Source organism: Cryptomeria japonica, chromosome 11 (genome assembly GCF_030272615.1).
Source record: "Cryptomeria japonica chromosome 11, Sugi_1.0, whole genome shotgun sequence".
Lineage (NCBI taxonomy): Eukaryota > Viridiplantae > Streptophyta > Pinopsida > Cupressales > Cupressaceae > Cryptomeria > Cryptomeria japonica.
The window spans coordinates 440,302,852-440,310,386 of NC_081415.1; the positions used below are offsets into that span (position 1 = coordinate 440,302,852).

At 31.5% G+C, this 7,535-nt stretch overlaps 1 protein-coding gene across 1 annotated transcript; it reads right to left on the minus strand.

The window, feature by feature from the left end:
* Positions 1-1,701: 1,701 nt before the first annotated feature.
* LOC131041383 (probable carboxylesterase 17) lies at positions 1,702-3,109 on the minus strand. Its single transcript, XM_057974436.2, has one exon. It carries the CDS (start codon positions 2,900-2,902, stop codon positions 1,877-1,879), a length of 1,026 nt encoding a protein of 341 aa, XP_057830419.2. The 5' UTR covers positions 2,903-3,109; the 3' UTR covers positions 1,702-1,876.
* Between the last annotated feature and the right edge of the window lie 4,426 nt (positions 3,110-7,535).

Below are 7,535 nucleotides of genomic sequence, written 5' to 3' on the forward strand. Positions count from 1 at the left end.
ACTAGAAGACAGGAAATGTCCTATAGGTTGACTTAACACTTGAAAGAGAATTGTTGATTTAGTGTTCAATTTGTATTTAAAAAATTGAACACTAAATTATTATATTAAAAACTAAAACTAATTTAATTAGTTCAAAATAAATATAAAAAATAATTTCAAATCCACTTTTTCCCTCTAGAGTTGACCCTTGAAATTCTTAGCAGCTATTCTCTTGTACATATCCATGTCTTTGGTGCATACAAAAATAAAAAATTATAATTATATACAAAAAGATACAAAGAGGAGCTTATGCTTATATTTATAATTAATTTAATCTGAGAAACTAAACTACTCTATTATAAATGTAAGATTTGATATAGAGTGCAACTAGATAAGAAAAATATGATAACTAAACTACGATAACAACAACTACTCTAATTTACTTTAACAAATAAACTAATTTAAAATAAAATAGAAAATCTACATGTAGAATATTAAATAATTATTATAGTGCAAAATTAAAATATTGGTGACAAATTTATCCTCAAGGACCTAAGTCGAAAGTATCTACTCTCTTTTGAACTTTGGACACTCCTTTTGATGAAAAAAAAGTAGAAGGCCTAAACACAAGGACTAAGAAAACATAAAATAAAAGTGGATCTTGATGTTGTGACTAATTCTAAATCTTTGAAGCTAATAGCAATAATCATGAGAAGCCTAAATGTTATACGAGATCTGTAATGGAAGAAAAACTATGAAGATATTTGGAATCTAGATACAACTCTTGCAAATAAAATCTTAGACCTATTATTGTATATATATGAAAAAAGGAAAGATCAAATTCTTTGAAAGAGAGATCAAAATTACCTTAAACAACTTTTTTTCCAATCTTTTGATAATAAGTAGGTTCATAATTGTAAAACAAAATTAATATTAATAAAATAAACCGGTCATGGCCCATTATCTACCAAAAAATTAAAGTTAAAAAATTAGTAGAATCATTATTAATAGAGGTAATTGAAAATTTTCTCTCTTGGAAACTTTCAAAGACAAATAGATTAAGAGTTTTCCAACTTATATTAATGCAAAAGCTTGTAAAAATTCATTTTAACAAATATAACAAGTAGGATTGCTTGTTTTACTCATGATAGAATCATCAAAGTGTTTCCAAGTTTGGCAAAGTGACGATCTTATCTAGTAGCTAAAATCTTAAATTGAAAAAAATACAAAGTAAGACATATAGCAAATGGATAATAAATGCAAAATAGAAGACCAAAATGTCATATACGTTGACTTAACACTTCCACCAAGTTTAGATTAGTTGAAAGAGAATTTTTACATCACATAGGTCATGTTTTATAAATGCAAAATAGAAGAAAGGAGATATCATATATATTGACTTACACTCTACCAAGTCTAAATTAGTTGAAAGAGAGTTTTTATACCACACAAGTCATGTTGTGGAGCATTTGATTATCATTGGACTTGTCATATATGTTTATTCATTTTTAGACGCTTCAATGATCAAATAGTTTTTATTAAAATTAAAAATTGAACCTAAATCACTTCGAAATACAAACATAGAAACTAAAGATTAGATGTAAATAGCTAAAATAAGAACTTACCTTTAGAACTTGAGTTGAGTTCAATTTAGTTCAGAGCATAATGTCAATTTTTACAAATAAAAAATTGAACACTAAACTTCCTTTCTATATCCATGTCTTTGGTGCATACAAAAATCAAAATTTATATTTATATATAAAAAGATACAAAGCATGAGTTTCTGCTTAAACTAAAGTAGTGATGGTTATACCTAAATTGAATCTGGAACAACATCCTACTAAACATCTCCTGACCTCCTCCTTTTCAAGGAAAATGGAGCAGACAAAAAGAGACACTATTTGTTGATAAAGATAGCCAGTTGCTTCTTCAATTCCCTAGTTTCAGCAGAATAAGGTTGCAATACCTGAAATCCATGCCCAACTCCCTTGCAGAGCACATACCTGATCTCCTGGTTGGCCAGTCTCATGGCCTTATAGTACTCCAAATCCATATCCCTCATTACATCTCCTTCTGAGATGAACAACAGAATGGGAGGCAGAATCAAATCCTTGAGATCACCCAATTGGCCTCCAGGCCCCAAGGGGTTGCATGCAGGGTGGTCCTTGTTGGCTCCCTCTGGCAGAGCCATTCTCCAGAACACATCAGTCCATTGGACTTCCAGAGCTGGGTCTGTAGCCTCCACCTCTGATTTTGTTCTGCACTTACATTCTCTGCCAAAGAAAGGCTGGATCAAAGCCACACCCACAATCCCAACACCCTGCAAATCTTCCTTTGATGACCAAACAGCAAGGTGGTGCCCAATGTTTGCCCCTGCTGAATCTCCTGCCAAGAAACACCTAGACAGGTCTCCATATGATTGGATCCACTCATGAGAGGATGGCTGTGAAGCCCATTCTATGGCACTCCAGCAATCTTCATAGGCCACAGGCAGCCTATGCTCTGGTGCCAGCCTGTAATTGACAGATATGATTATACACTCTGCCTCTGCACTTATACTAGACAGGAAGCTGTGATATGTTGACCATGCAGCAGAGCCCATGCAGAATCCTCCTCCATGGAAGTAGAACACCACAGGGACCCTATTACTTCTTGAATTCTTACTACAGCTCTCATCAATTAGTTCTTGAGGAATGTAGATCCTAGCCCATGTTCCCACCTTAGAATTCAGAGCAACATCCTTAGAACAGACCTTGTAACCATGACATCCATGAGAGGCAGAGACCTCTGTAACCAGAGCTGAGGATCTGTCCACTGAACCATCTGTGTACACTTTCAAGAATCCTGGGATTTCCTCTACTACTCTGGTGGTGTTCTTGTATGATCTGGTGGATGAATTGTGTGGCCTTGAGCTCATCTCCATGATCTAGGCTATAGTTTGAGCTCCTTCAATGGAGAAGGAAAAGAGACAGCTTTAGTAGAGTTTTGAGACATGGAATGAATGATAAGATTGCTGCCATTAGGTCTGTGTGGTGGAAGGTGGCAGTCCAGTTCAGTAATAATGTTATCTGAAGAATACTGAATGATGAGGGGAAGGCATGATAAGACTGTGACTTTGAGATGACATAAAGAATTAGATGCACCCGTGATGGTGCTCAACCTCTCTTCACAAACTCGAAATGTGCAAAGACCACTAGGGTCTTATCATGCTTTCCATATTGCATGCATAGTTGACATTGGTTGGTTGTCCAATGTACTTTAGCTATAGCGTTAAGGGATAAAATTATTCCCTCTCTGCAATTGTTAAACGTGATGGTTGTATGATTGTATTTAGTTTTTTAATAAAAAATAGGTTGAAATATATATGGGATAATGTTGAAAATGGTATATTATTATAAAAGTTTTGTTTGATAGTAAGGTTTGACTATCAAATTGATCTCGTCTTTAAGTTAAAATAATTCATATATGAAAAGACATTGTGTTGACATTAAGAAGATTATTGATTCAATCTTGTTATGTGCTTTCTGACTAAGCAAAGTAGGTTTGGATTTCATATTTGAAAAATGTCAAGAGTTAAGTTTCATATTTTAAATGATGATCAATCTATTGTTTGATGAAGTATCTAAATTTAATTGAGTGGTTTTAAGATACTTTTTCATTGACTCGTAATTCATGAGTAGTGATTCATAAGAGACCATCTTTGATTTATATGAACATCTTGGTACTTAACCTTCAATAATCTAGCTTATACCCAAAAGAGATATGTATATGTATATGTATATGTATATGTATATGTATATGTATATGTATGTATGTATACACACGTATGCATATATGTGTGTGTATATATATGCATGTGTGTGTAAAATTTTTAATATTGGATCTCATAGTCTAAAAGCCTTGAATTCTTCACTATAATTGATAAAGGTACAATTCTAACTAGATTTGCATCTAGTTTCTTCATGTTCTCCTTAAGAACATGTGCATAAGTGTCACAAAAAAAATTTAAAAAAATTGAGACAAGAAAGTATTCATCCCACTCCATTTATCCTCTAATGCCACCTTCTTCAAAAACTTTTGTTGAAAACTCTAATGTAACAAGTATAATTCACTACATCTAACCAATAAGTCTTAGGGAAATTTCAAGATTATGAATACACTTGTGCATCTCCATGAGAATAAGAGAATTTATATCATCTACTCCATTCTATTTTGGAATATAAGGAACCTCTGATTCCTTTAAAATGTCATTTTCAAAGAAGTTTAAATGAACACTTGGTTTACATATTATTTTCTATTATTTATCTATAACTACATTTTTTATTACTTCTTTTCATAATTAAGGGCCTTGAATATATAAATCACCTCATTCTTCTTTAAAAACTTAAATTGGTCCTTTTTTATTAATTCGTCAATAAAAACCACTACATACTTTAAAAAAAAATATGAATTTTATGAATCCATCAAATAATTATACATCAATTCAAGGTTTTGTTTGGGCCCCTCGCTGCCTTTTCAGCTACTCGAAAATGAGCAGATTCGGTCAAGCATTATCGGGATGGGGGGGAATAGGCCTACAGGGGTGGGTGGTCTAACTACAATCCCCTTATTCCCCTCAACATTCTACGGCTGATTCTAGAACTATTTTAGCGTTAGTCTAGCCCCCCTACAATCGAGCTACCTCCAGATTATTCTAGCTTCATTTCATGATCTTTCTAATCAAAGTATTCCTTGGGGTGATTCTCAATATGCATACCCTTCATAAATAATCTTGGATCTAGTAACACATGGAACACCGTGTACCATAATGCGCCTCTTCAAGAAATAAACATTGGTAGTTAAGGTATCCCAACTTTCACATGAAAAATAAGTGATATTGTCCACTAAAGTAATCAATATTTGCTTCCTCTAATGAAGAATTCTATCAAAATTTCACAAATCATTCTTCAAAATATTAGTTGTAATTCAACAAAAAAAAATAAAAAATGTAAGCATTAATTCAACACCAATAAAATTATCACATCAATAAAAACTTTTTTCACCAATATTAGAACTCAATAAAAAATTTTTGTTAAAAAAACATTATTTAACTTAATTATTCCACACCATACTTAAAAGAAACAATCACCAACCACAACATTCTAACCACTACCTCTTATTTCCATGAAACATAATGAGACTCCTTTTCATGGTCAATGTGCATATGAGCACTACCTATGTCAATAACCCAATATGATGCATTCTTAGTAAAGATACCAACACTATTATAACACCAACACCGTCATCAAGGGAGGTATATGATTCTATAAATTTACAACAAATCCCTCTAATATTTCACTTTCTTATTATTTACTTTGACCCCAAAACTTATATGACCATAATAAATTATCTTGAATACCAACACATTCTTCTAAATCAATTTTGTTAGGAGTACAACTATTATACTAATCCACTTCCTTTCTTATTTCTCCTACTTCTAATAAAATGTTTTTCATTCATCTTATTTTATCATGATTGTTATTTCTATTTCTATTTCTTATTACTCTTGGTTATTTTAATAAGATTCGGTTTAGCATTAACTTTGCAATCTTATGTACGTCTTTCCAAAATAAATTTGAAAAATATATTTGAGCAGATGAAAAATAATTAATAGTCTTTAAGATTTAAAATTTTATTGCAATAGAATTAGAAATGAATGTTACAATTGAAAAAAGTTACACAATCTTAACCGATCATCCTTCACATATAGTACTTAGGAATTACATTAGAAGTGGAACATCTTGTTATGATAGGTGGGTTTCAAATTTCACAGTGATTTCATGGTGGAGTAATAAGCATTGGAATGTGTGCCTAGTGATAATTATTGGTCACGTATATTGTATTGATTATCATCTATCCCAAATGTTATCATAATTATGTTAATCACACATGGGAACATGGATTTTTGGTTGTAGACCATGGTTTTGTTGGCTAATTATGTTTTGGAAAACTATTTTTGGTTTCCTACTTAATGTTTCTCAATAAACTACACATATTAGATAGAGGTTTCATAACACACTACAAGTGAATTATTGGTATGTTATCAAAATGTTATAAGGTCAAATAGTTTGAGTAGATTATATTGATGTAATAAATTTGTTATTGATTAGCACAAGCTTGATGTCTCTTTCATGGTGGATATTTTTCCTAAAATGGTTTCTCCACATATATTTGGTATTATTATAGTATGATGGGTTTGGATTTGTTAATAAATGCCTAATGTTAATTTAATAGTTAATCAAATTTATTTCCTATATGTATATGCTTTAATTATATCTATTTAGATTACTAGGTAACATTTATGATTAGATATATGACTTGAGTATAGAGATTAACAGTGTTCTTAAAGTGTTATAGGTTTTTATAGTCGCAATGGGATCTTTTGATTTAGAATCCTTGCACATCCATGTGCCATTGAAGTTATGAAAAGAATATCCCATTTAGAGATAGAGGTATTCAATGGTTGTAGGTTCAAATTGTCAAAAATCAAAATGGAAGATCTCTTAAAAAAAGTGGATAAATAGTGAGTTGTAAAAGAAGTATGTAGATGTATCTAATGATATTGGATATAGTTAGACAAGAATTCATAGGGGGTCATTTAGTTGTGTCTTAGGAATTTTACTCTTAGCTTATATTTTTTTAGATTTGACCATATAAATTTTTATTGCCACATTTTTCATGATTTTAAATTTTAATCTCTCAAATATTTTAGAGGAGACTACTAGATTAATTCCATGAAAGAGAATACGAAATGTTTGCCAAACAAAGATTATGAAAAATAAATTATACCTTAAGAGGATATTGCAGTCCTTAAAAATGATGCAAGGCAACTCATTTTTTTAGCATTTTCAATTATTCTAATTTGATTTTGAGTCAGCTAGAAGGTATGTATGCTAAGATAGATAAGGAAGATAAATGTATTTTACTACTTTGTTCTTTGACCAAATCATGGGAAATTTTATTGTTTATTATTAGTGGTGATAATATAGAGCCTAATATGGATAGCCTTGTTATTAATTTTCTCAAGAAAGATATAGGGATAAAATTCATGAACGAGGCTAGATTAAACAAGTAGTGGAGTTGGCTTGGGTCGTGGATTTGCTCCCTATTGATCTCAAGTTTGACTTCGAGATCCGAGATCACTCGATGCACTTGGCTTGCAGGCTGCTCGATACATCTCCAAGGACTACTCTCGCTTGAGCTCGCCCCAAATGGCCATCGAGCTAGATCATGGGGATACCTTAGGTGAACAAAAAAAAATCATGAAAAAGACATCACACTATGAATTATATGTTCAAGGAAGGCTCGAGGATAAAATTAGTTTAAAATGGGGAATAGAATAAATATAAGTATATATCTAAATCAAAAGGATAGTACAAAACTATGAGGAGTATATTGAAGTGTTGGAACAATGGGAATAAAGTCCATGTGAATAAGGAATATAGAAACAAGAAGATTTTTTATCATTCCTCCTTAGATGTTATGCTATGTATATTATTTTTTTTATAACATTACTA